This window comes from Cynara cardunculus (assembly GCF_001531365.2).
Source record: "Cynara cardunculus var. scolymus isolate 2C chromosome LG 2, CcrdV1, whole genome shotgun sequence".
Lineage (NCBI taxonomy): Eukaryota > Viridiplantae > Streptophyta > Magnoliopsida > Asterales > Asteraceae > Cynara > Cynara cardunculus.
This window is the reverse complement of record NC_037529.1, coordinates 13,387,618-13,414,689: the sequence shown is the minus strand read 5'-3', so window position 1 is coordinate 13,414,689 and position 27,072 is coordinate 13,387,618. Positions and strand designations below refer to the sequence as shown.

Below are 27,072 nucleotides of genomic sequence, written 5' to 3'. Positions count from 1 at the left end.
AGAAAAAAAAGTTTCAGAGAGAGAAAGAGAAAAATTGCAGAGCGAGAAACAAACGACGAGTTGCCGTCCAGAGGGCAATCAGACATCGAGTTCTAGGGCACAAAAATCAAAAAGAAATCTCAAAAAGAGGAGAAAAATCAAGGCATTGTTGTAATTTGAGGATATAGACAGATCAGCATTTTTCTTTGAAGATTATCGTCTATAGATCTTTTTTCATCTATTCTTCTTGTTCCAAATCGAAACCCCTAATTGACTTCGTCCGATCAGCTCACTTTAGGGTTTTTTTCCCATCGGTCTTTGTTGAAATTAATTTGACGGAGGATTTTTGGGGGTTATTTCAGCTCGGAGATCCTCCTAAGTTAACGGATTGTAATCGGATCCGGTCTGCCGTTAAAATTGAGGGGCCGTTTGTTTCCTTTTTCCGGCGGATGAGAGGTAATTAAAAACGATGAAATGGGTATCATTGCTTAAAGACTTCAAAGAGAAGGTAGGGTTATCAGGGCCTGCCTCTGCTGCATCGTCTCCGTCATCATCCGCCTCTCCATCACCTCTTTATCAGGATAATAACAATGCTACTACTTCTTCAAACCACCATTACTTCTCGTCCCCTTCTTCAAGGTCAGGGTTCTTTTTTCATGTTTTTGTGTATCCAAGATATTGATATGCAAGATGATCATGTAGTCAGTTGCTTTCTTTCTTTCTTTTTTCTTTGTTTGTTTTACCATAGAGATGATATTGTTAAACTTTTCAAGAACTTGAAGTAGCAGGGGTTAAGATTTACTGAATTTAAGGTGTTTGCTGGAAGTCTTCCAATGCAATGTTTGGAATTTGAGGTTTTAAGAAATAGACATCAGCTTTAAGTTGTTGAATCCTTTTATCAACTTCCTCTTATTGGGATCTGAAAAATTGATGTCACTTGAAACACATAGTTCATGAAGAACTGATTTGCATAATTTGATTTGTAAAATCTGGCTATTATAGTTGATAGATTGAATAATTGATCATGCTTCTCTGTTATTACATGATTTTTGATTATTATCGAACATTTCAGATACAAAGTTTTGCGCTTTCTTGTCTACATAATCAATAAGATAGATGTGGAAAAAGGAAAATACCGAGAGATCCGTTATATATGTCAACTCATAATACTAATAGGCTAATAGCCATCGCGAGTTCCTCTTTATACAAATAGCGGTCATTCCTAATACTTGCAACTCTTTCTTGTAACAAGCCACAACTTGTAAAACAACTTTTGATGGTTCATCTCTCAATAATTTAGGCGTTTGTGATTGCAATTTTGGATTTACACCAAGGTCTAGAAGACATAAGATTGTTAATTTTCTTTAATAAAAAGGACGAACTTCGATGGAAAAGAATCAAATCATTTGGCGAACTTAGGGTGAGAGTGCTTCCATAAGTCCATAAATTTGACTAGGCTTTGGTAAGCATTTAATATGGTGATGTAAGATCGGTCCCAAGGTATAATGAATTGAATTATTGAGCATGAACATTGAAATAAACATGTTAAATGGATTAGGCTTATCAAATGTGTGATCTCGATGGAAGAGTTGCTCCATTTAATGAGAGTGAGAGGACATTGAAAGCAAAAAATGAAGTTTTTCATTTAATTAGAAATGTTACTCTCTAAATCCAATAGAAGAGTCCATATTTGCCTTATGAATGGTCCCTGCCATTCAGTCCTAGTGGTAAGGAGGCCAGAATCCATCATGGAGGTCTCGGGTTCGAATCTGCGTGCCACTCACCTGCCCTGGGACACGGCGATTTTCCTCTCCCATGATGGCCGTGGGACCGGCACGGTGGGGGTGCTGCAAAAGAGTGGCGTATACCCATTTTTATTTGGCTTATGAATGTCAAATAAGTTATTTTAGCATTTATGCTAAGCGTCCATGATTGGTGTTGTAATAGAGGAAGAAAGACTCATTTCGTAAAAGTGATGATTATTGTGAAAAGCCAATGATTTACTTGTATCACCTTGTGTCTCAGAGACAAATATGAACTGGAATTGGACTTCAAGAGACATTGGGAAGAGTTCCGCTCATCGACTTCGGAGAAGGTTTGTGCGCACTATTTACTTTGTTAGTTATTTGTAGTAGCTGTTTGACACAATTGTATTTGTTTATGCAGGAGAAAGAAAAGGCCTTGAATATGACTGTCGATGTCTTTTGTAGATTTGTAAAGCAACATTCTAATGTAGCACAATTGATTACCATGTATGACCACTTAACTTCTCCTTATATCTTTCCTTTATTATTTGCTTCATCTTATGTCACCTTTTAGTCTAAATAGTTGGAACTTAGAGTTATTGCTTTTAGTATTTACTGTCCTTGGTAAATGTTGTTAATTTGCAGGTTAGTAGAGACACACATATTTTCTTTTGTGGTTGGTAGAGCATTTGTTACAGATATTGAGAAGTTAAAATTGAGCAGCAAAGCACGATTGTTGGAGATTGAAAGTCTGATAGGCTACTTTTCGGAGGTTACAGAGGTTTTCTTTCAAATCCTTCTCTTTGTCTCTTGGGCAGACTTTATGACTTCGTTCAATCTGCAGTAATACTATTTCTGTATCTTTGTAGGATGGAATTCGGCCGGGTTCAAATCTTTTGCAGGCAGTGGAATTCCTTGTGTCTGCGGTACAATCTTAACCTTTCTTCTTTTAAAATAATTTCTTTTAGCTGCATTGCACTCTTTGATGGTATAATAATTTTTTAGTTGCTCTTATAGTATGAATTTTCAACTGTGAACTTTGTATTTTGATACCTATGAAAGTTGAACTGTGTTATTATGCAGCCTGACTATCTTTGGCAAACTAGCTGAAAGCTGGTTGTTAGCTGATAAACTAATCACGCTTGGTAAAGACTAGCTCGTAAGCTAGATGACAATGTAAATTGACCTAGAATGACATGTTGATAAAATTACCCAATTCTAACTTATGGGGAATAATTTTAAAAAAAGTGAAGATCCCCACTAGTAGCTTTTCCAAAAACTAGCTTGTAAGCTTTATGGCTTACCAAATGGGACTCTTCCAATAAGCTCTAAAAAATAAGAGCTTATGGTTGCAAAGCATGGCCTTTTTATGGGATTTGTTGGTGTTATTGATTTGCAATAAGGATGAGCAATATGAAGATTTGTATCTTTGTCATCTTCATCTCAAATAATGGACCTCTATATTTGTTGTTGGCAGCCTATTGATAAACAATCTCTCCTTGATTCCGGGATCTTATGTTGTCTCATTCATATTCTCAATGCCCTTATGGGTCCTGATGGAAGGAATACAAGGCAAATGGTTACTTCCATTGAAAAGGAACCAGAAGGCGTGGATAACACAGAACCAAATCGACGACTTGAGGTATTCTATGTTATCACTCATATTTATATGGCGTTTATATTTTAAGTTTTTAACACATAGGGGGTGTTTGGTTGGTTTTCCATTAAGTATGGATAAAGTTGTCTGTGTGGATTAATTTGTCTGTATAGATCAGGAATGTTTTTGTTTGGGAGGTTTTTTCATACATGGAAGGAGCGTGTTTTATTTAATTGGGAGGGGCAAGTTTGGAAAAACTTGGCTTTCTGCATAAAGCTCCCTCCTAGAAGCTTACTGAATAAGCCACTTTCTATATCATTAAGCCACTACCGAACAATTATATATAGCTGACTGAATAAGCCGAGTCCCATTAAGCTGCTAACAAACAGACACATAATCTTTGATCACATACATTGTCTGCTTGGTCAAGTTGTTACTGCCATTATGCCTATCTATGCAATCCTTGCTTTTATGGCCTTCCAATCATCCCCTTAAATAGAGCTCTTAGGATATATGTTTGAGTTTCTGCTTTCTCCTTTTCTATGTTGTACACTTTGCACAAGCCAGTGTCTTCACGGAAACATGCATTGTACTCTTTTCGGTAGAGTTAGGGGCTGTTTGGTTCGTTCCATAAAGTCATGTATGGATAAAGTTGTCTGTGCGGATTAATCTATTTGTATAGATTGAGAAGGTTTTTGTTTGGAAGGGTTTTCTCATAGATGGAAGGAGCATGTGTTTTAATTGGAAGAATCAAGTACGGAAAAAACTTGTCTATCTGCATAGATCCCCCCATAGAAGCTTATTGAATAAGCCACTATCCATATCATTAAACCACTACCAAACAATCATGTATAGCTGACTGAATAAGTTGTGAGTCCTATTAAGCTCATTCAGCTGCTAACAAGCAAACGCTTAGGCCGCTTGCATACATCCCCCCCTCCCCCCCGACTACACCTCCAGGTGGGATATAATGGGCTTGTTTGGTTGTTTTAGGATATATGTCCGAGTTATAACTCTTATAAATAACCCACATAATGATTGCTTATTTGGGCTTAAATAGAACATTCCCACGTTTGCTAATGCTCGGCTTTATCCTTGAAGGTAGAGGGCAGCATTGTGCATATTATGAAGGCATTGGCAAGTCATCCTGCAGCTTCTCAGAGTTTGATTGAAGACACATCACTTGAGTTACTCTTTAAGATGGTTGCCAATGGATCTCTGATTTTATTTTCAAGATATAAAGAAGGTCTTGCACCGTTGCACAATATTCAGCTTCATAGACATGCAATGCAGGTGACCCCAAGAATTAATATAACCAGTTATATCTATCATTGTTAAATTTATCTTATTTTAGTCTTACATTCATTACATTATCCAGATACTTGGTCTTCTTATGGCTAACGACAATGGAAGCACCGCCAAGTACATAAGGAAACATCAGCTGGTAATCTATCCCCTTGATTATATTTGGTTCTTCAAATTTTTTTTAGAATCTGAAGTTTCTGATACCGTTAATAATCACTTGCAGATTAAAATACTGCTAAGCGCTGTGAGGGACTTCAAGCCAGGAAGTGGCGACCCTGCATATACAATGGGGATTGTGGACATGTTGCTTGAATGCATAGAATTGTCATATAGACCTGGTCAGTTGCTTTCTCTGCTGAATCTAATTCAGTTTCAAGTTTATTGGTTTTTGATAAAGGCCCTGTTTGGCAACCATAAGCTAACCTTATCTTGAGCTTATTGAAAAAGTCCCCTTTTTTCAGCCAAAGCTACTTCAAGTAGCATGTCGATAAGCTCCATGGGTTTTCCCACTTTTTACCAGTTATGCCCCTTATATTTCCAATTACTTTTTCAATGTCCTTTTAGGTCAGTTTACATAGTCATGTAGCTTATCAGCTAGTTTTACCAAACATGACTAGTTTATCAGCTAGTTTGCCAAATGTAGCCTTAGCTAAATAACCCTAAAAGTAGAACTGTATTTCAACTAAAGCTCTTTATGGGCTGGAGGGCCTGCTAGACCTGTCCTGTTCGTTCCGCTAGAAAAGCGGGCTTGGATTACCATTCTCGAAGAATGGCTGGGCCTGGAGCCCTGGACTGACTTGTTAAAATTAATGGGCGGGCATGGGCAATGGAATTTTTTTTGGCAGGCTTGCCCTTCCCGTTCATATTTTTATAGTAATTAAAATTTACAAATAAAATGAAAATTCTTGATACTTGTCAATTCCCACTTATAATTATGACTCATGATAATAAGTTAATAACACACTTTATAAATCTAAAAAGTAAAAGCTAATTACCTCAGTGAATCAATTCCTTATTATCTCATTTGGTCATTTCCTCTATCACTACTCCATATTTTGCAAAACAGTTTTTTTCTAAATTATGTACATTGTTATGTATTTACATCTAATTTAAGTTGGAAAAATTGTTATGTATTTTGAATTATTTTACATAACTTGTAATTTATAGAAGTTATGTTTTCTTGAAAATATATAAAAAGGTTTCTAGGCCCCTTAGCCTGTGGGTAAGCCTGGCCCACTTATAGAGCGGGAATGGGCAAGTTTTCAAGCCCGTAAAAAGGGCTTGGGTAATTGGGTTTGCCATATTAGGCCCATTGGGCAAGAAAAATAGGTTAGGCCCGACCCACAAATTATCAGCTCTAATTCAACTTATGCAATCATTTCTTTTGTACTTGCTGCTTGCTTTAGGGTTGCCCGTCTTATAATGTTTATTTGGTTTACTAGTTTAGGAATAAAAGCTTGTTGTTTTTGTTGTCTGTAGAGGCTGGTGATACCAGGCTGAGGGAGGATGTTCGTAATGCTCATGGATACCAGTATCTCGTTCAGTTTGCGTTAGTTCTTTCAAAAGCTCAAGACTTTGAAACTACCCTTCCAAGATCTTCTTCTGAACATATTTCTTCTTCAGAAGGGTTAAACCGAACCAATGACCCAGAAATGCAGGGACCCACCTCACCACAGTGTCTCTCACCCATTCTCTCTAGATTGCTTGATGTTCTTGTCAATCTATCTCAAACAGGTCCAACCGATGCAGGGTCAAAGGGTAATGGCAGGAGAAAAACTTGGTCCTCTTCTGACCGGTCCTCAGATGATGGTTGGGAGAAAGATAATTATAAAGTTAAGGATCTTGATGCCATCCAAGTGTTGCAGGACATTTTCTTGAAAGCAGATAGCAGAGAGCTGCAGGCGGAAGTGCTAAATAGGATGTTCAAGATATTCTCGAGCCATCTCGACAACTATATGTTGTGTCAGCAGTTGCGGACGGTGCCGTTATTGATCCTAAATATGGGCGGTTTCCCTCCCTCTTTGCAAGAAATCATCCTTAAGATTCTTGAGTACGCAGTGACTGTCGTTAATTGCATACCTGAACAAGAACTGCTCGCGCTTTGCTGCTTATTGCAACAACATATAGTATCCGAGTTGAAGCGCACAATCTTATCGTTCTTTATAAAATTATTGTCGTTTGATCAACAGTACAAAAGAGTGTTGCGAGAAGTTGGTGTGTTGGAAGTTCTGCTGGATGATCTCAAGCAGCACAAGTTTCTGTTGGGTCCGGAGCAGCACAACAGTGACGGTGATGATCTGGAAAGGAAGTCCAACTCGAGCAACTTCAAGAAACATTTACACAGTAAAGATGCGATTATTTCATCTCCAAAATTAAGGGAGTCTGGTTCCGGAAAGTTCTCTCTTTTTGAAGCCGAAGGCACAATTGCGGTTGCTTGGGATTGTTTGTTCTACTTACTGAAGAAAGCAGAACAGAATCAAGTGACATTCCGTTCTGCTAATGGTGTAACTACCGCTCTTCCTTTTTTGGTGTCTGATGTTCACCGTCCTGGCGTCCTACGTGTGTTATCATGTCTAATTATTGAAGATTCCGCACAGGTTGGTCTTTTTTATGATAACCGTGGGTGTCCAAACGGGTTATTTAGGAAAATAGCTATAGCTTTCTAACTTATTCTTTCTCAATTTGCATGATGCTGACAAATTAAAGAAGGCTAGAATGTCTCATAATCTGTCAAAAGGTCATGCATTAAAAAAATCTGTCAAAAGGTCATGCATTAAAAAAATCTGACAGATCATTTTCCTAAATAACCCGTACCTGGGCCAACTTGCGTGCACCTCGACTAATCCCATGGAGCCCCGAAGTTGGCAGATGGGAAAAGCTTCAGTGGCCCTGATGGGACTCAATCTGGGGACCATTTCAGAGCAATCCGAAGGTCTTGTTGAATTAACCGAAGGGTTGTTGGCCATATTTTTGTTGCTTACTGTTTGATTTTTTTTGATTTTTTCAACTTCTAATTGAACCAAATATTCCATCTTCATTAGGCCCATTCTGAGGAATTGAGCATGTTGGTTGAAGTTTCAAAGAGTGGGATGGTTACGAGTGCTTTGGGATCTCAATATGATCTTCAAGATGATGCAAAATGTGATGTTTTTGGAGCAATATGGCGGATTTTAGGAGCCAATAGTTCCGCTCAGAGAGTATTCGGTGAAGCCACTGGGTTTTCTCTCCTCTTAACAACACTTCATAGTTTTCAGGGAGATAAAGGGTGTATCGAACCATCTTTCGTAACGGTTTGCATGAGGGTTTTCACGTATTTATTGCGTGTAACGACAGCTGGGGTGTACAATAATGCTGTTAATAGGGAAAAGTTAAATTCAATTCTATCCTCACATACTTTCTATGATCTTTTATCGGAGTCCGGCTTGATATGTGTGGAGTGTGAAAGGCAAGTAATGCAGTTGCTTCTTGAACTTGCGCTTGAGATCATACTTCCACCATTTTCGACCCCAGAAACTACAGCATCATCGTCATCAAATGCTGTTGGAAACTCCTCAACTGCTTTCCCTATAATTACTCAGTCGGGCACGTTTCTTGCTACTAAGGAGAGAATATATAATGCTGGTGCAATTAGGGTTCTCATCCGTTCATTGTTGCTCTTCACTCCGAAACTTCAGCTGGAGTTGCTTAAACTTATTGATGAACTTGCTTGGGCTGGCCCCTTTAATCTAGAGAACCTAACATCTGCAGGTAGTTCATTTTACATCTGTACCACAGTAGCTTATTTTTTAAGCGTATTGAAAAATCCCCGTTAGGTGAGTCATAAACCAACTTATAAGCTAGCTTTTTGAAAAACTACTTCAACTGGGTTTTCAATAAGCTCCATAAACTAGCTTATTTTTTGAGTTATAGAAAAAGCCCCGATAGGGAGCCAAAAACCCATGTATAAGATAGCTTTTTGAAACGCTACTTCAAATGGGTTTTTAATAAGCTCCGGGGTCACTTCTTCTTCAATTAATTTTTTAACATATTCTTTTAGATCATTTTACACTGTCATCCAACTTATTAGTTAGTTTTTACCAAACGTGACTGATAACTAGTTTATCAGCTAACAACTAGCTTATTAGCCACCGGCTAGCTGTTCAGCTAACAACTAGCTTATTATACAACAACTATCTTATTATACAACAACTAGCTTATTGGCTAGTTTGCGAAACATAGCCTTAGAAGCAACTTATATCTTATTTTTGTTGTGTTCCTCTGTTCAGGTTGTGTGGAACTTCTTCTGGAGACAATTTATCCGTTTCTTTCGGGTTCATCTTCTCTACTTTCCCATGCTTTAAAGATTGTGGAAGTACTTGGGGCTTATAGGTTAAACTTTTTCAACTCTAGAAATTATATCTTAATTGTTCATCAAATATTACTCAACCCACATTTAGAGTCCTCTTTTCATCTCAGTATGTGTTTTTCGTTTCAGATTGTCACCAGCGGAACTTAGAATGATTATTAGATGCATTCTGCAAGTTAGACAGAAGAAACCCGGCCATATTCTTGTCGATATGATGGAAAGGATGGTTCTGATGCAAGACACGGCCTTGGAAAACGTTCCTCTTGCACCATTTTTAGAGATGGATATGAGAAAGATCGGATATGCGTCAATTCATGTGTCGCTAGGAGAGAGATCATGGCCCCCTGCTGCAGGTTATTCGTTCGTTTGTTGGTTTCAATATCAGAATCTCTTGAAAACAAATGCAAAAGATACGGAACCTTCCAAAAGGCATACGGGCCCACAAGTTCTACGCATGTTCTCAGTCGGTGCTACGGATGGCGGCAATACATTCTACGCAGAACTTTATCTTCAGGAGGATGGGACTTTAACCCTTGCAACCAGCAATTCATCTTCATTATCTTTTTCGGGGTTAGATATAAGTGAAGAACAATGGCATCATCTCGCCGTGGTGCATAGCAAACCGAATGCGTTGGCCGGACTCTTCCAAGCAAGTGTTGCATATGTGTATCTTAACGGGAAGCTTAGACACACGGGGAGGTTAGGATATTCCCCCTCTCCTGGCGGCAAGTCTTTGCAGGTAACCATTGGAACACCGATAACTTGTGCCCGGGTCGGTGATTTGGCGTGGAAGCTACGATCTTGCTATCTTTTTGAAGAAGTATTGACACCGGGTTCCATTTATTTTATGTATATTTTGGGTAGAGGGTATCGGGGACTCTTTCAAGACACGAATCTTTTGCAGTTTGTCCCTAACCAGGCTTGTCGTGGGGGAAGTATGGCCATCTTAGATTCACTAGAAACAGAATTGGCGTTGAGTTCTAACAATCAGAGGACTGAGAGCGGTAATAAGCAAGGAGGATCGAGGACGGACCGTAGTGGAATGGTTTGGGATTTTGAAAGATTAGGGAACCTCGCGCTACAACTCTCGGGAAGGAAACTCATATTTGCATTTGATGGAACATCTACGGAAGCCTTTCCGGCATCTGGAACTTTGTCAATGCTCAATCTTGTTGATCCATTGTCAGCTGCTGCTTCCCCTATTGGAGGTCTGTTGCCAACTTGTAACTAATATCCATAGAGAGGAAGTTCAAATGAGAACCATAAATATTTCGAGAACCATGAGAACTAATATATGCGCACACACACACACACACACATATAGAGTTGGTTTCATACTGGAAGTTGTGAACAATTTGAGAGAGGTGAGAAGTTTCAATATTATATATGATTACATGCATGATATGTATGCTTAATCATATATGATAAAACACATGTTACATTGACAACAAATAGACACTTAATCATATATGATTAAACACACCCAAAGGAATCATATATGATACTGGAACTTCTCGCCTTCTCGCAAATTGTTTAACTTCTCGCATGATCCTTTTTCTCTCTCTCTCTCTCTCTCTATATATATATATATATATATGCACACACACACACACACATATATATATATATATGCACACACACACACACATATATATATGCACACACACACAAACATACTTACATACATACATACATACATACATATATATATATATACATACATATATATATATACATACATATATATATATATATATATATATATATATATATGCACATAACAAAGGATCGTGTGAGAAAAAGAGTTTAGTGAGAAGCGTAAGAAGGGATCTCCACCCGTGATCATTGTTATTCTCATGTCCACTCATGAATTGTGCTTTAGAAGGAATTGATCCGGTGCATCTCAATAGTGTTGATCTTCAATTAGGATTGATCCAAAGGTGGAGATCCCTTTTTACCCTTCTCACCAGAACCCAACCTTATGCGCCACACACACACACATATCATCTTCGGCACAAGAGCGCTCTATCAGTGAGCTATTATGCACTCTTTCAAGGGTATATATATATATATATATATATATGCACACATATATATATGTCGGTTTCTGGGGAAAACCGCAAAAAAATGTAAAAATGAGGAACACCCTAGTGACTATTCATTTAGACGGTATGCATATGTGTATACTAGTAATTTGTAAGCAATTTGTTCGGCATGCATATGTGCATAACATGCACACGTGCATAAAAACCAAGAAACAACTTCAATAACTTGTATGCACTTGTGCATACGTCCAGATGAAAGAGTGTTGCTCATTTTTTTATTTTTTCATTTTTTTGGGGTTCTTCCTTGAACCTCCCTCTATATATATATATATATATATATATATGTGTGAAAACTCTATACATATTTACACACACAAATATATATATATATATGTATGTATGCATTGATGCTTATACATTATTAAAATATGCATTTGAGAATTTGTATATTTATACTATCTATGCAAGTATATACGCACTGATGTGTATACTCATTGAAATTCGTATAATGTATATGCAACACTAGTTCTCATGGTTGCCAAAATATTTATGATTCTCATTTGAACCTGCCCCTATACATATAACCATCTAAATTTTTTAGCTTCTTATGTATGGTTATTGGGCCGGGGGGGTGGGGTTTGTTTCATTGAGCATCCACCAATTGCTAAAGTTATTCATTTATGAATGTGTTTGTGTTTTTCTTGTACCTGCCTATACTTGTATGTTATTGCTTACATGTAACTACCTTCTCAAAATTCATCTTATATGCTTTTTCTCTCTTTCACACACTTTTCACAATACTTGGATCTTCACGGGAACAACTGCTCTACCCCCACCTTTGGGTGGGATATAATGGGCTCGTTTGGTTTGGTTATTCATTTGTGAAAGTAAGGTCACGAGTTTGAATCACATAAACAAACCTCTTTGCAAAAATGCATGGGAAAGGCCGTTCAAGGACTTCCTTCCCAACCCTGGTAAAAACCGAGGAGCCTTGGTGCACCAAGGGCCGTACTTCTTGGGACATTTCTAAAGTTTTCTGAATCTTTTTCCGCCAGGTATACCGCGTTTTGGACGTCTTCATGGTGATGTTTATGTCTGTAAGCACTCTATAATCGGTGAAACTGTTCGTCCCATTGGTGGAATAGCCGTGGTCTTAGCTCTTGTTGAAGTGGCGGAAACCAGTGACATGCTGCAAATGGCATTGACGCTGCTTGCTTGCGCGCTTAATCAAAATCCACAAAATATTAGAGAYATGCAAGCTTTTAGAGGGTATCATTTGCTAGCTCTCTTTCTGCATTCTCGAATGTCGTTGTTCGACATGCGTTCGCTCGAGATATTTTTTCAAATTGCTGCTTGTGAGGCTTCTTTTCCGGGACCTAAGAAGTTGATCGATAATCTATCGCCTGTAACGACTGTATACGAAAACAGCTTTGACGAGCTTAATCTGACCAAGTTCCAGGATGAAGTTTCTTCGGCTGGTTCAGATGAGGTAATGGATGACTTTTCTTCTATGCCTAAAGATTCTTTCAGTCATATATCGGAACTCGATGATCACGACATTCCTGCCGAAACACCGAATTGCATAGTTCTTTCAAATGCAGATATGGTTGAGCATGTATTATTGGACTGGACCGTGTGGGTAGCAGCTGCGGTCCCGATACAAATCGCTCTTTTGGGATTTCTCGAGAATCTAGTCTCAATGCATTGGTACAGGAATCATAATCTTACCATTTTACGTAGGATAAACCTTGTTCAACATCTGCTCGTAACGCTACAAAGGGGCGATGTCGAGGTTCCTGTGCTGGAAAAGTTAGTCGTCCTTCTAGGAGTTATCTTGGAGGACGGATTTGTCATCTCGGAACTGGAACATGTTGTTAGGTTTGTAATTATGACTTTCGATCCCCCGGAACTGTCATCACGGACTCAGATAATGAGGGAGCCAATGGGGAAGCATATTATCGTTAGAAATATGCTGCTCGAGATGCTAATCGATCTCTTGGTAACAATAGCATCTGAAGAGCTGCTTGAGCAATGGCATAAGATCGTCTCGTCTAAATTAATAACGTATTTTCTTGACGAAGCCGTTCATCCTACTAGCATGAGATGGATTATGACTCTCCTTGGTGTGTGTCTTACCTCTTCTCCGACGTTCGCTCTTAAATTTCGAACGAGTGGAGGGTATCAAGGATTGACGAGGGTTCTCCCGAGTTTCTACGACTCTCCCGATATATATTATGTGTTGTTTTGTCTGATATTTGGTAAGGCCGTGTATCCGAGAGTACCCGAAGTTCGTCTGCTGGACTTTCATGCGTTATTGCCGAGTGATGCAAGTCTTGTGGATATAAGATTTTTAGAACTTTTGGATTCCGTTATTGCAATGGCTAAATCGACATTTGATAGGTTGTCTGCCCAGACAATGCTTGCCTTTGAAAGCGGGAATCTTAATCAGGCTAATGCCGGGCTTGCGGCGGAGCTTGCCGAAGGAAATGCAGAAATGACTGGAGAGCTTCAGGGTGAAGCTTTGATGCACAAAACTTATGCCGCTCGTCTTATGGGTGGAGATGCTTCTGCTCCTGCTGCTGCAGCATCCGTTCTTCGATTCTTGGTTGATCTTGCGAAAATGTGTCCTCCATTTTCTGCTGTTTGCAGACGAGCTGAATTTCTCGAGAGTTGCGTGGATCTTTATTTCTCATGTGCCAGGTCCTACCTCTCTCTCGGTTTTCTTCTGGGAAAATTGTAATTTGATCCGCGTTCTATTTTTGTGTAACGTTTTTTGGTCTAAATGTTTGAGATATCACATATGAGGTACCAAAATGAAAGTTCTGAAAGTACGTTAGACTAGGAGGGTTCATCCAAATCGCACAAACTGCCCACACCACACCGCAAAAAGGTTTTTTTTTTGGAAAAGGAAAACACCGCAAAAAGGTTTGCAGTTTGCATTTTTACCAAACCGCACTGTGCGGCGCAGTTTGCAGTTTTGAGTTATCAAACCGCACCCCACATGTTATATATATGTTTTAATTTATATTATATGTATAATAATTAGGCTAATTTACGTAATATTTTTAGTTTTCTTAGACTCTTTAATTATATAATATTTTTAGTTTTCTTAGACTTTTTAATTATGCAATATGTATTTGGGAATCAGATGTATTTAAACTTTTATTTTACTAGGGTCGCATTATCATTGATTCTAGATAAAGTTTTAATCTTATAATTATTGCATTCTAGATGTAAAGTGCGTAAGGTACTAAGCGCATAATGCGGTGCGTTTTCTTTGCGGTTTGAGATATATGTGGTGCGAAAAATGCTCAAATTGCATATGCAGTGCGGTTTGCGGTCTGGCACCAAACTGCACCGCAAACACCCCTTCGTTACACGAAACATGAATCTATAATCCAAAGCAAGTTGATTTGCTTTTTTTTTTAATTTGCTGAGTGTTTTTTTCCTGTGTTTTAGGTCTGCTAATGCTGTGATGATGGCGAAAGAGCTGTCGATAAAGGCCGAAGACAAAAACATAAACGATGGCACCGGTGACGATGCTTATAGTTCCGAGAAATTGTTTTCGAGCTTGCCCGTTGAGCAGGAAGAGTCTGCTAAGACCTCCATAAGCCTCAGAAGCTTCCCTCCAGCACAGGGAAGTGCAAGTTCTGAAGACACTCCCGTTGCCATGGAAAAGTCAAGCGAAGAAGATTGTGAACCCGTTGACCAGCCAGCGGTTGCCCCTTCCGACAAGCAGTTAAATTTTCACGATCTCAAAATCACTCCGGTGGCTGTTCACCCAACGGGATCACCGAGTTCCCCATCTCTAAGTATATATGATTCCCCATTGTTATCAGAGAGATCTATTTCGAGGTTTCAGGCGACACCCTCTCCATCCCAGGGTGGTTTCGCCTTACCATCTTGGCTCGGGAGTGCCAATGAATTCAAAACTCAATCGACCGCCTCTCCTTCCATGGAATCTGCTGTATCTCTGAACGACTTCGATTCAACTCCCAACCTCAAGTCCCCTTTCCAAGTACCAAATCCGTTTTCTACGGTTAATCCGCAACTGCTTCTTGATGTGGATGATTCCGGTTATGGTGGTGGTCCTTGTTCTGTAGGGGCAACGGCTGTTCTAGACTTCATGGTGGAAGTTCTTGCCGATTTTGTAACTGAGCAGATAAAAGCGACACCGATTATCGAAAGCATTTTGGAGACGGTTCCTTTGTATGTTGATGCTGAATCTGTATTGGTTTTCCAGGGTTTGTGTCTTACTAGACTCATGAACTTCCTCGAAAGGCGGCTCTTGCGTGATGATGAGGAAGATGAGAAGAAATTAGATAAGACCCGATGGTCGTTGAATCTAGACGCTCTGTGTTGGATGATTGTCGATCGTGCTTATATGGGTGCGTTTCCTCAGCCTGCTGCTGTACTGAAGACGCTGGAATTCTTGTTGTCTATGTTACAGCTCGCAAACAAAGATGGTCGAATCGAACAAGCACTGCCGGCTGGCAAAGGGATTTTGTCTATCGGAAGAGGAGCCAAGCAACTTGATGCTTACGTACACGCGATTTTTAAGAATATGAATCGTATTACCATGTACTGTTTCCTTCCTTCGTTCTTAATATCCATCGGAGAAGATGAGTTTCTTTCACGATTAGGTTTACAAATCGAGCCACGGAAGAGAATGATGGGTCCCAGTGCGGTACAAGATGACGGGGTGATAGATATATGCACGGTTTTACAGTTACTCATTGCTCATAGCCGAATAATCTTTTGCCCGAGTAATCTTGATACCGATCTAATGTGCTGTCTTTGTATAAACTTGATCTCACTTCTACACGATCAGAGACCGCATGCACAGCATTTGGCAGTTGATATTCTCCGGCATCTTTTGGTGCACCGTAGACCTGCACTGGAGGACATGCTCGTATCCAAACCGAACCAAGGACCGGTTTTGGACGTTCTTCATGGTGGTTTTGACCTCCTGCTTACCGGAAGTCTGTCCACCTTCTTCGAGTGGCTAAATATGTCTGAACTAGTTGTTAATAAAACTTTGGAACAATGTGCCACCATTATGTGGGTGCAGTATGTTGCGGGTTCGGTGAAGTTCCCGGGAGTGCGAATCAAAGGTATGGATGGTCGTCGAAAGAAAGAGATCGGTAGAAAATTAAGGGATTCGATGAAATTGGACCAAAGACATTGGGAGCAAGTTAATGAACGGAGAATTGCATTGGATTTGGTTCGTGATGCAATGTGTACGGAACTCAGAGTTGTTCGTCAAGATAAGTATGGATGGGTACTCCATGCTGAAAGTGAATGGCAAACACATCTTCAGCAACTTGTACACGAGCAAGGTGTATTCTCGTTGCCCAAATCGTTTTCGAGCGAAGAGCCCGAATGGCAGCTTTGCCCGATTGAAGGCCCGTATAGAATGCGGAAGAAATTGGAGCGCTGCAAACTAAAAGTTGACACGGTCCAACACATTCTAAACGGGAAGTTAGAATTTGGGGAGATATCAAAGGAGAAAACAGATAACGATCTTAATGATTCCGATGCTGATGCCGAGTCGGATTCTTACTCTAATATTGTGCTGAGCGATGGGAAGGAGGAAACTCCTGATGACGAACTGTACGGTGATTCCATCACTAAGGAATCAGATGGTGTGAAAGATGAGGCTTTGGGTAGATTTGGATGGAATAACGATAGGGATAGTAGCATTAACGATGAAAGTCTTCATTCTGCTGCTGGATTTAGTATGAAATCCAGTTCAGCAACTGCACCACTAACGGAAAGCATTCAAGAAAAATCTATCTTAAGTTCTCCAAAGAAGTCATCTTCAACGAGATTCGAAGAGGTTAGAGCAATGGAGGATAAAATCGATAAGGATCTTAGTAACAACGGGGAGTACTTAATTCGGCCTTATCTTGAACATACCGAGAAGATAAAATTCAGATACAATTGTGAACGAGTTGTGGGTCTTGATAAACACGATGGGATCTTTCTTATCGGAGAACTTTGTTTATATGTCATAGAGAACTTCTATATCGATGAATCTGGTTGCATTTGTGAGAAGGAATGTGAAGGTGAACTTTCGGTTATCGATCAAGCTTTAGGTGTAACGAAAGATTTCTCTTGCAGTATGGACTCCGGTTCCAAGTTAACTTCATCATGGGGTATGACCGTAAAATCACATACGGGTGGACGTGCTTGGGCTTATAATAGTGGCTCATGGGGTAAGGAGAAAGTTACGAATAGTGGAAACGTACCTCATCCGTGGCGAATGTGGAAGCTGAATAGCGTCCACGAAATCTTGAAACGAGATTACCAGCTGCGTCCTGTTGCTATTGAGATATTCAGCATGGATGGATGCAACGATCTTCTCGTTTTCCATAAAAAGGAGAGGGAAGAAGTTTTCAAGAACTTGGTGGCCTTGAATCTTCCAAGAAACAGCATGTATGTTTATATCCCCATTCGATTTAATTTACGGGTCCTTCCATTAAATGACCTTCTGACGTTTTCTTTATAAAATCCATGACCTTTTGACTAGTTTAAGAATGCCACTGCTTAACAGAAGAATGCCTCTTTGATACATACACAAGAATCATGGATTTTAAAAAATAATTTGTCAAAAGGTCATTTAGGGGCTGTTTGGTTGGTTTTCCATTAAGTCCTGTATGGATTAATCTGTCTGTATAGATCAAGAAGATTTTTGTTTGGGAGGGTTTTTTTCATAGATGGAAGGACCGTGTTTTTTTAATGGAAGAGGCAGGTTTGGAAAAAAACTTGACTTTCCTTATAAAATTCCCCTCTAGAAGCTTACTTAATAAACCACTTTCTATATCATTAAGCCAAAACCAAACAGTCACGTATAGCTGACCAAATAAGCTGTGAATCCCATTAGTCTTTATAAGCTGCTAACAAACAGGTCCTAAATGCTGTACGGATAAAGCTGTCTGTGTGGTTTAATCTGTCTGTATAAATTAAGAAGATTTTTGGTTATGAGGTTTTTTCATAGATGGAAAAAGAGTGTTTTTTAATTGGGATGGGCAAATTTGGAAAAAAACTTGGCTTTCTATATAAAGCTCCCCCTAGAAGCTTACCGAATAAGCCACTTTCTATACCATTAAGCAATAATTGTGTTGTTAAAGCTATTGGCTTACCGAAGTTTCGTTCTTTAAAACAGGTTGGACACCACGATTTCAGGATCAGCGAAACAAGAAAGCGCTTTTAAGATTATGGCGAAATCCTTCTCCAAGAGATGGCAATACGGAGAAATCAGCAATTTCCAGTACTTGATGCATCTAAACACGCTTGCAGGTCGTGGGTACAGTGATCTTACTCAATATCCAGTCTTCCCTTGGGTTTTGTCGGATTACGAGAGCGAAAATCTGGACTTAACCAATGAAAAATCATTCCGTAAACTCGACAAACCCATGGGATGTCAAACAGAAGAGGGAGAAGATGAGTTCAAGAAAAGGTTGGATTTATTTTATACTTTTTCTTTCAGATAGTTGGGATCTTTTGTTACTCCCTTCTTATCATTTTGACTTTTTATCAGGTATGAAAGCTGGGATGATCCGGAAATCCCCAAATTTCATTATGGTTCTCACTATTCTAGTGCGGGGATTGTTCTTTTTTATCTTTTACGCTTGCCACCGTTCAGTACAGAGAATCAAAAGCTGCAGGGTGGTCAGTTTGATCATGCTGATCGCCTTTTCAATAGTGTACGGGATACATGGTCAAGTGCCGCCGGAAGAGGCAACACATCGGACGTAAAGGAACTGATTCCGGAATTCTTTTATATGCCGGAATTCCTGGAAAACAGATTCGATCTTGACCTCGGAGAGAAACAATCAGGAGAGAAGGTCTGTTTCTTTATTTCTCTTTTTCGTTTATTGATTTCCTGTTGAGAATGTTTCATGTATTTCTAGGCGCCGAACCATATATATTCGGTAACCCATGAATCAGATGTTCATAATGATTATTCATTATGAGTGGATATTCATAATGAATATTCAAAGAATTCATTATGAATATTTCAGTCATTCTATGTTTAAAGCAATACAGTGGATTTGCTAATGAGTTTTGAATTGCATCACTGGGTACTTTTCAGGTTGGTGATGTTGTGCTACCTCCTTGGGCCAAAGGTAGTGCTAGAGAGTTCATCAGGAAGCATAGGGAAGCTCTGGAATCTGATTATGTTTCGGAGAATTTGCATCACTGGATTGACCTCATATTTGGTTATAAACAACGCGGGAAGGTGAGGATTAATGTTTTTTACGGTTCCTCTTTCCCGTTAATATTTTGAGAACCCAGAAACCCACTAATTCATACTTCATTCATAATGAATGTTGTGATAGCTATTCATGATGAATGTTATTCATCAATGAGAGCCTATGATTATTCAAGGTATTCATTGTGAATAATACATGAAATAGTGGGTTCATAAGTTCTCAAAATATATATGGTTCTCATTTGAACTTTCTAAGTGATCGAATGCTTCTGCATATTTCCAGTTTGTTTGGTTTCCATTTCCTTAAATTCTCCTTTTGACAGGCGGCTGAGGAAGCTGTTAACGTGTTCTACCACTACACATATGAGGGAAGTGTCGACATAGATGCAGTTACCGATCCTGCAATGAAAGCATCCATTCTCGCTCAAATCAATCACTTCGGCCAAACACCTAAGCAACTATTTCATAGGGCGCACGCCAAAAGAAAGAAGGATCGAAAACCTCCTATCAATCTGCTCAAATACTCCACCTATCTCGTTCCACATGAGATTCGTAAAAGTGCATCTTCCATAGCCCAAATCGTCACTTCTAACGACAAAATCCTTATGGTCGGTCCAAACAATCTACTTAAACCGAGAACCTACTTCAATTATGTCGCGTGGGGTTTCCCCGACCGTAGTTTGAGATATTTGAGCTACGATCAAGATAAACTCTTCTCGACCCATGAGAACCTCCATGGTGGCAACCAGATCCAGTGTGCCAGTGCTAGCCATGATGGTCAGGTTCTGGTCACCGGTTCAGACGACGGGTTGGTTTGCGTTTGGCGGACTAGTGGCTACAGTGGGTTCCGTGGACCACGAAGCTTACAATTGGAGAAAGCGCTTTCCGCTCACACGGCTAAGATCACTTGTCTTCATATTTGCCAGCCTTATATGATTATTATTAGCGGTTCAGATGATCGCAGTGTGATTTTATGGGATCTTAGCTCGTTGGTTTTCATTCGGCAGCTGCCGGAGTTCTCATCTCCGGTGTCAGCTATTTATATGAACGAACTAACCGGTGAAATTGTGACAGCTGCAGGAATCATGCTTGCAGTTTGGAGTATAAACGGAGACTGTCTATCGGTCGTTAATACTTCTCAGCTTCCGTCTGATTTCATCGTGTCGGTGACCACTTGTACCTTCTCTGATTGGCTGGAAACCAACTGGTACGTATCGGGTCATCAGAGTGGTGCGGTTAAGGTTTGGCAAATGGTTCATAACTCTAGCGAAAATGTCCAAACTACCCCTCATGGGAAGGTGTCTTCGAGCCAGTCGTGTGGATTAGGGCTCGGTGCAAAGGTGCCCGAGTACACACTGGTTCTACGAAAGGTCCTCAGGGGTCACAAACACTCCGTCACCGCCCTTCACCTCACGAGCGACATGAAGCAACTTCTGAGCGGTGATGCCGGCGGCCATTTGATCTCGTGGACGTTACCCGATGAAAGCTTGCGGAATTCTATCAGAAGGGGGTGATTTAGGTAGGGGTTTGAGGTAATCATATTGTCGGTAAGAAAGAACCGTTTAAAGGGTTCTGCGTCCATCCTATCCTCCAAACACGAAAAGGGCTGGCCGGGGATTACGAGGAAGAAACAGTTGACGGGTGAAATCACGGAATTGGAGGTACATGAAACGTTTCTTGTTTTTGTTTTATCGTGAACTTGTGTCGATCGGATGGGATGCCGGAAATGGTGTACATAGAAGGAAGGAAGGAAGGAAGAAAGGAAGGAAAGAGAAGGGGGAAATCTTAGATTATATGATTTGAATTTGTATAGTTGTGTTAAGGGAGGAGGGGGGAGATGAGTGTTGTAATGAAATGCCCCTAATTTGGCTTGGGGTTGTGTTGTGTTTTATTGTTATTTTTTTTTGTAAGAATATGCATGCACTACACATATATCATTTGTTTTAGTCTTCAAATCTATAGTGGAAATTTGAGTTATAGAGGGTTTTTTTATGGTGAATTTTGCCAATGGTTTGATGGATGGTATTGAATTCACATGTGAATATACGTGGTGGGCATTTGCTCTTCATCTTCATGGGATTACATATTCATATATGAATATACTTGGTGGGGATTTGAAAATTTTGAGTTGAGAAGGCTCTTCATCTTCATGGTGACCTCGGACCAACCGTTAAGATTTTTCAAACTGTAAGAGCATTAGGTTGGGTTGTTCAAATGACTATCTTTAATTGTAATGGTATTATTTTCAAACTGTAAGAGCATTAGGTTGAGTTGTTCAAATGATCACCTTTAATTGTAATGGTATTAGGAGGTTGGAGACCAAATCCATGATAAAATCAATGCCACAAGGGCTTTTGAATAATAAATGAAGGTTCGGGACGTATTCTATGAAAATTATAAAACCGCAAGGACCAAAACTGTAATTTATTCCAAAACTGAATTATCTACGCTAGCCAATCAATCTGGGGTCAAAACGTCAATGGCTACTCTATTGACGACTGTAAAAGCTCCCATTTTAGGGGAAAATGGTGATCATAGTATCCAATCTGTTCGCAATTTCTCTCGTAGTTCCATTAACACGCATCCACGAACCCTAAAGGAAGCTTTTGGTTCGCTTACAAGCAGTCTCATTGACCAAGACACACGTTATAACAATTGTTTGGATGATGCTTATTCGTTAGTTCTTGAGCGCTGTTCCACAAATGAATCTTTGTTACAAGTTAAGCAAGTTCATGCCCATGTCTTGAAGTCTAGATTTGTACATGATAGGAGGTTTTTAAGTACTAAGCTTGTGTTTGCCTATGGGAAATCTGGGTCCATACTGGATGCTCAGAAAATGTTTGATAAAATGTTTGAAAGAAGTGTTTTCACATGGAATGCTTTGATTGGAGCTCATATGACAAATAGAGAACCTATTGAGGCTATTCAATTGTTTTCTGATATGAATGCGTTGGGAATTCCTGCTGATGCTAGTACTTATACGTCGATTCTTAAGGCTTGTGGGGAGCTCGAAAATCGTTGTTATGGGGTTCAAGTTCATGGCTTGTCCATTAAATTGGGTTTGCTTTGTAATGTGTATGTAAGCAATTCATTAATGGGAATGTATGCAAAGTGCAATGATTCAAATTCAGCAATGGTGGTGTTTGAGAGCATGAGTGATGAAGCCAATGTGGTATCATGGAATTCGATTATTTCAGCTTATTCTGCTGCTGGGAAATCTGCAGAGGCATTGAAGTTGTTCAGAGAAATGCAGATATCCAGGGTTGTGCCGAACACTTACACTTTTGTTGCCACGCTTCAAGCTTGTGAAGAGCTGTCATATATGGTGTTTGGCAAGGAACTTCATGCATTTCTTTTGAAATCTGATCTTTATTTCGATATGTTTGTGGCAAACGCATTGCTTGTTATGTACACAAAGGGTGGCAAAATGAAAGAAGCTGCAAGAATTTTCTATGCCATGGATGAAAAGGATAGTATTACATGGAACTCTTTGCTATCAGGATTTGTTCAAAATGGTCTTTATGATGAAGCTGTGGCTGCATTCCACAGAATGCAGGTTGTGGGTCAAAAACCTGATCAATATTCGATTATAAGCATGATATCAACTGTTGGTCGTTTGGGAAGTTTGTCGAATGGTCTCGAACTTCATGCATATGCTATCAAAAATGGGATGGACTCTGATTTGCAGGTCTGTAACACGCTTATTGATATGTATGCGAAGTGTTGTAAAATGAACTATGCAGATCCCGTTTTCGAGAGGATACGGTGTAAAGATGACATTTCTTGGACGACCATCATTGCAGGCTATGTCCAGAATGGATGTCATTCAAGGGCATTATCGTTATTCCGTGAAGCTCAAATGAAAGGAATCGAAAGTGATTCTGTGTTGATTTCTAGCATTCTGCAAGCTTGTAGTGAGTTGATGTGTCATTCTGTTGTGAAAGAAATCCATAGTCGTATAATACGAAAAGGGTTATATGATATAGTCCTTCAGAATACACTCACCAATACGTACGGGAAGTGCGGATGCATAGATTACGCCTCTCGTGTTTTTGAACTTATTAGTGTAAAAAATGTTGTTTCTTGGACAATCATGATGTGTTGTCTAGTTCAAAATGGATTTTCAAATGAAGTTTTTGACGTTTTTACGTCCATGAAAGAAACAGGAATCGAGCCTGACTCAATTGCACTCCTCAGCTTACTCTCTGCGGCTGTGGATTTATCTGCATTACGAAAAGGAAAAGAGATTCATGGGTACATAATACGAAAAGGGTTCATTCTCCAGGGTCCAATTTCAAGTTCTCTTGTTGATATGTATGCCTCATGTGGAGCTTTGAATGATTCATTTAAGGTGTTTAGTTGCATTCAAGTCAAAGATTTAGTCTTGTGGACTAGCATGATCAATGCATACGGAATGCACGGGCTCGGAAAGGAAGCGGTTCGCTTATTTAACCAAATGGTGGCCGAGAATGTTCTTCCTGATCATGTAAGTTTCTTGGCAATTCTTTATGCTTGTAGCCATTCATCATTGATTAATGAAGGAAAATCCTTTTTCAAATCGATGGTACATGATTACGCTCTGGATCCATGGCAAGAGCACTTTACTTGTATGGTTGATCTTCTTGGTCGTGCAAACAACTTAGAAGAAGCATTCATGTTCGTTAGAAACATGGAAACGAACCCAAATGTTGCTATTTGGCGTTCGCTTCTTGGTGCATGCAAGATGCACTCTAACTTAGAATTAGGCAACTTTGCAGCCAAAAAACTTCTTGAATTAGATTCAGAGAAGATGAAGAACTTTGTTCTTGTATCAAATTTCTATGCGTTGTGTGGCCGATGGGATGATGTTGATTACTTAAGAACTAAAATGAGGCAACAGGGTTTGAAGAAAGATCCCGGTTGTAGCTGGATTGAGATTGGGAACAAGATTCATGTTTTTACTGTTAGGGACAAGTCTCATCCAGAATCCGATGAGATTTACAACAAATTAGCTCAAATTAACGATACCATTAAGAGGAAAGGAGGCTATGTAGCTGAAACTAAGTACATTTTGCACGATATAGAACAGAAAGACAAAGCAGAAATGCTTAATGGGCACAGTGAAAGACTGGCTATTGCTTATGGATTACTTAAAACCACCAAAGGAACGCCAATTCGTATCACAAAGAACCTTCGTGTGTGTGACGATTGTCATACTTTCAGCAAGCTTGTTTCAGAGTATTTTGAACAAGAAATTATCGTTAGAGATGCTAACAGATTCCATCATTTTGGCTTCGGAGTATGCTCTTGTGGAGACTTTTGGTAAACAAATCGCAATACCATAGGGGTCTTTTAGTCACTCGTTTGTGGTTATCACTGCGATATAAGGAACTGATCTCGTTACATAAGATCAATGGACGATTTCGCTTCTTTTTGGTCCTTGAAACTCTTAAAGAAGCTAACCCAAAGTGGCAAGATTCTTCAAGAAGTTACAACCTAAGCCATGGATTTGAATCTTTTTACACTATGGTTCAGGTTTGTTCTTTCAAGACTGGTGAATTAGCAACAAATAGCACTAACCATACATTTTACACTTCTCAGGCCCTACAAATTTATTGGGTTCCTCCTGTTTGGTTGCGGTTATGTGTTATTTTAGGTACATCCAAAGTGATGACATGATCTTGTTATGGGGTGTGTCATATGAAGTTGCAAAAGGCCCATTTGTGACAATCCCGATAGGTACATTACTTACTATTACAACGGGATCTGGAGGGTAAGATATGTGCAGTCCTGACATCTACTACTTTAAAAAGGTACATTACTTAAGAGGTTGTTTGGTTGGTTTTTCATTGACTCCTATATGAATAAAATTGTTTGTGTGAATTAATCTGTCTGTATAGATTGAGAAGATTTTTGCTTAGAATGATTTTTTCAATAATGGAAAGAGCTTGTTTTCAAATTCAGAGTGGAAGGTTTAAAAAAACTTGGATTTATGCATAAAGCTCCTCTAGAAAGTTATTGATTAAGCCACTTTTTAGATTATTAAATCACTACTAAACATTCATGCATAGTTGATCAAATAAACTGTGAGTTCCATTAAACTCATTAGTCATTAAACTGCTAACAAACCGACGCTTAATATTGTATAGTATTATTGTCAAATATTGTAGTACTTGCCAGACCCACAAAAACCATCTAGTTCCATATTCCTTTTATCAATATAGTTACACCCAATCCCCCTGGTTACTCCTTTTTAAATTTTACCATATATGTATTTCTCCCTTTCACACATTAGACATTCAGAAAACAACCATTTTACTCTTTTAGATAGAAGTCAGATATGTGCACATATTAGAGAAATTAACGTAAATAACTGTTTTACCTAGCTCAATTCACTCCTAGCCATCTCTCTCCCACACTTACCAAAAAAATCAATACCTCCAGAAGTGCGCTTGCTGCAACTTGCGGAGGGGTAATTTTCTAAAAAAACTCAACTCAAGTGCCACTAAAGTTCCAAACTTGCGGAGGTGGGTCATCTCAAGTCTTAATTTCCTGGAAGTGGGCCAAACTTCAGACCCCATCTCTTGGTAGACTGTAATTCAGATAGAGGTCAGATATGTGTACATCTTACCATCTCCAAACCCCATCTCTTGATAGGATATACTGGACTCGATTGATTGAGTTTTTTTTTTTTTTCCTTATTCAGTTTCCATAAGTTGGATCCTTAGTGTGCTGAATGATGGTGGTGGTGGTATAAGTGCATGTGGGGGGTGGTGGATGAATGAAAGAAAGAAGAAAGAAAGATCCACTTTGAATCTGGTGAGGGTTCCTCTCTGTTTTCTTTTTGTGGTAAAATAGCAATAATTTGGTAAAAATATTTATTAAACAAGCTGTACCTGCAGCAATAAAGGGTTGTAGGTTGTGTAAGTATGGATAAAGAGGTAAGTCTGAATTCTGTATAGTAAAAAACAAAATTAAGAGGACACTTGGGAAAGCAAATATAAGAGAGGACCACTCTATACTTACTACATCATCATCATCATCATCATGTATACATATATATATATATATATATATGTGTGTGTATATATATATAGATATAGATTTATATATACAGGCCTATGTTACATACCTACACTCTGCTGCTGCCTTCACTCATCATTTACAGTTGAACATTTACTGTCTTGTATAACTCTTTATCAGCTTTTTGTCACGGACTTCACCCCCACCCAACCAACACATATATTCATACACATATATATATATATATATATATATTTGTTTTCGTGAGACCACATAAATAACACGGAACCTTCATAACAAAGCACTTTAAACCCTCCTAGTGTTTTTGCTGTTAAGATTTGATGTTTGTTGTACAACACAGTTTTGAATATTTTACATGTGAAAGAACATTGTATAAACACTTTATTTTCATACATGTTTGTAAGTTTGCACGCATTGTTGAGTTTGTAAAAGAACGAGACTATAATTATATATTGTTTAGTTTCACACATTTATACGTGCATAACTTCATTAGATTTTATGAGTACTTGATATATTTATCGTATCATTTCAATAATATAACATCTGCTGAAAGTAGGAACTTTGAGATAATTATGATATCTGTAAAAAAAAAAAGACTGTATGCGTCTTAGGAACAAATACATTTTTTTAAGTATATAATATTTTATATACGGTAAATAGAACAAATAAACTCACACCCCCTCCTCACTTTCGGTGAGGTTTGAACTATTGACCTCCGATGAGGCCAAAGATTCACATACCGCTAAACCAAAGGCCTTTCGGTAGAACAAATACATCTTCTTGGGAGCAGGAATACATCGATAGAAAAATGGCTC

At 39.1% G+C, this 27,072-nt stretch overlaps 2 protein-coding genes across 4 annotated transcripts; both read left to right on the top strand.

Annotated features, from left to right (window-relative positions):
- On the top strand, positions 1-21,211 carry LOC112505829 (protein SPIRRIG-like). 3 transcript variants are annotated; one of them, XM_025109853.1, is made up of 20 exons: positions 1-618; positions 2,005-2,074; positions 2,146-2,231; positions 2,370-2,505; positions 2,594-2,650; positions 3,202-3,366; positions 4,423-4,614; positions 4,700-4,765; positions 4,850-4,964; positions 6,106-6,384; positions 6,484-7,223; positions 7,668-8,373; positions 8,892-8,994; positions 9,101-10,179; positions 12,072-13,716; positions 14,476-17,454; positions 18,185-18,478; positions 18,560-18,866; positions 19,115-19,261; positions 19,558-21,211. In XM_025109853.1, the coding sequence occupies exons 1-20, from the start codon at positions 449-451 to the stop codon at positions 20,746-20,748; spliced, it is 10,527 nt and encodes a 3,508-aa protein (XP_024965621.1). In that variant the 5' UTR covers positions 1-448; the 3' UTR covers positions 20,749-21,211. The 3 variants fall into 3 exon arrangements, with proteins under 3 accessions (XP_024965621.1, XP_024965620.1, XP_024965619.1); XM_025109852.1 differs by having other exon boundaries at positions 6,106-7,223; positions 9,101-9,791; positions 9,876-10,179; XM_025109851.1 differs by having other exon boundaries at positions 6,106-7,223.
- Positions 21,212-21,713: 502 nt separating this feature from the next.
- LOC112505910 (pentatricopeptide repeat-containing protein At3g63370, chloroplastic) lies at positions 21,714-25,061 on the top strand. Its single transcript, XM_025109949.1, has one exon. It carries the CDS (start codon positions 21,714-21,716, stop codon positions 24,537-24,539), a length of 2,826 nt encoding a protein of 941 aa, XP_024965717.1. The 3' UTR covers positions 24,540-25,061.
- The last annotated feature ends 2,011 nt before the right edge of the window (positions 25,062-27,072 follow it).

Bases quoted from the DNA above. Each gene is read 5' to 3' on its own strand.
- LOC112505910 (XM_025109949.1), top strand. From the start codon at position 21,714: ATGGCTACTCTATTGACGACTGTAAAAGCTCCCATTTTAGGGGAAAAT.